Below are 2,304 nucleotides of genomic sequence, written 5' to 3'. Positions count from 1 at the left end.
ATTATGAAGCCTGATCTAACGCTGCCCGTGGAGCCCAGTGGCGGCGATACTCCCGCCAAGCCTGAAACGCAGCAGTAGGCGACGCTGCTGCGACAGCCGCGATTGTTGCACTTCGGCCTGGGAAGCCGCGTCATTAGCGACACCAGCGGGCGACTCAACCTCTCTTGCATTGCGGCAGCAGCAGCCGCGCTGCAGTAAAGCGCTCAAGATGCCGCAGGTGGCGAGCGGCGGGCGCGGCCGTGGTGTCGTCGCAGCGGCGGTCATGCCCAGCAAGTGGGCCGCAGAGGCTTTGGATGACAGCGGTGATGAGCAGCAGGTGAGGGCAATAACTTACAAGGGCAGGCTCCAAACTTTGCGGGGTCGGCTGCACCTAGCTTACATGAAGCACGCTCAGTTTTGGCTGGTGCAACGCGGCAGCCCAGCATGAGTCGCCTCGCCCCGGACCCAGCCGCTTGCCCCATGACCTCCATGCTGTGCGCGCAGCGATGCTGCTCGCATCTTAGCGCAAAATTCATGAGCTCGTGCGCGCAAACACGTCACCTGTGCAGGAGGGGCCCCTTGGCGACGTCCAGGGGCGGCTGTTTGAAAAGTACATGGAGGCCTGCGACGAGCTGTCAGGCAGCGAGGACGAGGACAGGTGCGCCTCCGCCTCCCTCCCAAAACGGGGCGCTCGCGCTGGCGGACGGCCGCAGGCCTCGCCGGGGACGCGCCCCGAAGCGTGGGCGCTGTGACGCAGGCAGCTGCATCACCACCTTGAAGGTCCGAGGTAGTTATTAAGGGTAGCGCCTGGCACATCCACCACACCATTCATCCCCCTTTGCTTGGGTCTATGCTGTGTGTGCATGCCCATCCTTTCCGCAGGGACGCCATCTTTGCGCAGGGCCTGGCGCGCGTGGCTGAGTGGGTGTCTGCCGGCGCGTCCAACAGCATGTGCCTGATCTGCCTCGGATCTATTAAGCCGTCCGAGGCGATCTGGCACTGCGGCGGCTCCTGCTTCGCCGTGTTTCACCTGCCATGCATGCAGGTGAGGCATTGCCAGGCTCCAAGGAAAGCGGGTGGCAGGAGAGTGGGGCTGAGGAGTAGGAGGCCTTGCCTGAGCTCAAATGCAATGTAAAGCGGGGCCCAGGAAACCGGGCCCGAGGACAGCCGGACTGAAGGATCGCAAAGCAAAGCAGCCAGGGCAGTAGGGGCCACGGCAGGAGGGGCCAAGGCACGCTGGGTCAAGGCGTGCGGGCTCAAGCCGGGCTGGGTAGAGCAAACACACAAGACCAGCCCTGGGCCAAACAGGGTGGGCTTGCGTCGCATTGCACATCCTGTCGGTCAGCCACAACGCCGACACGCAGTGGCACAGCGCGCACTTGCTGCATTTGGCGCACCTCGCCGCCGGCACAAACGCCGCACCAACGTCCACGCCCATGCGCCCTCCCTCCTCTCCAATTTGGCTTGGAACACCCCAGGACTGGGCCCGCAACCAGATCGACTCGGCGTCCCTCCGCGCCCACAACGCCAACGGCAGCGCGCCCGCGCGGGACGAGCTCGAATTTGGCTGCCCAAAGTGCCGCTTCAGCTACCCCGCTGCGCAGGCGCCACGCAGCTACACCTGCTTCTGCGGCAAGCAGCAGGACCCAGATTTTGACCCGTGAGCCATTGAGGCTGCCTGCCACGCTCGTGCGCCAATGTGGCACATGTTTTAGGATTGTGACGGTCTGCTGATTTTAGTGGAGCATTTCATAGGGGAGGCGTGCTAGCTGCAGCAAGAGGCTGTGCAGCCGGATGCGCCCAGCTATCCGCGGGAATATTCTCGGTCCTGTCGGACTCTCGTGCGGTGACCCTCGCGCCCAACCCGCCCCGCGTGGGCCCCTGTGCTGGGTCGACCCCCCGCCCAGGTGGCTCGCCCCCCACACCTGCGGCGAGCTCTGCGGCCGGCAGCTGCCCGGCAGCTGCTCCCACACCTGCCGCCTGCTCTGCCACCCCGGTCCCTGCGCGCCCTGCCCGCTCGTTGTAGACGCGGCCTGCCACTGCGGCAAGCGGCGCCAGAAGCGGCGCTGCGGGCAGCAGAAGTTTTCGTGCCAGTCCGTGTGCGCGCGGCGGCTGGACTGCGGCCACGCGTGCGAGGCGGTCTGCCATGAGGGGGAGTGCCCGCCGTGCCGACAGGTGGGGCGGGGCCACCTGGCGCTTTGCTTGCCGTGCTTGGGGCCGCATACCCATGTTCTTGTGCCGACCTGAAGTGCGCGTTTCTGCAGGCAGCCCTCAGCATGCATGCCTGTTTTTTCCTGGTCACTAGTCGCATTGACTTCTCTCCCC

General features: G+C 65.5%; 1 protein-coding gene across 1 annotated transcript; it reads left to right on the top strand.

Moving 5' to 3' along the window:
- Positions 1-208: 208 nt before the first annotated feature.
- MNEG_13216 (nuclear transcription factor, X-box binding-like 1) lies at positions 209-1,643 on the top strand (the record flags this gene model as incomplete). Its single annotated transcript, XM_014038312.1, has 4 exons — positions 209-316; positions 549-637; positions 862-1,024; positions 1,458-1,643. 4 exons carry the CDS (start codon positions 209-211, stop codon positions 1,641-1,643), a joined length of 546 nt encoding a protein of 181 aa, XP_013893766.1.
- Between the last annotated feature and the right edge of the window lie 661 nt (positions 1,644-2,304).

The sequence above is a fragment of the Monoraphidium neglectum genome (genome assembly GCF_000611645.1).
Source record: "Monoraphidium neglectum strain SAG 48.87 unplaced genomic scaffold scaffold03695, whole genome shotgun sequence".
Lineage (NCBI taxonomy): Eukaryota > Viridiplantae > Chlorophyta > Chlorophyceae > Sphaeropleales > Selenastraceae > Monoraphidium > Monoraphidium neglectum.
The sequence above is the reverse complement of the archived record's forward strand: the minus strand, read 5'-3'. Positions and strand labels throughout refer to the sequence as shown.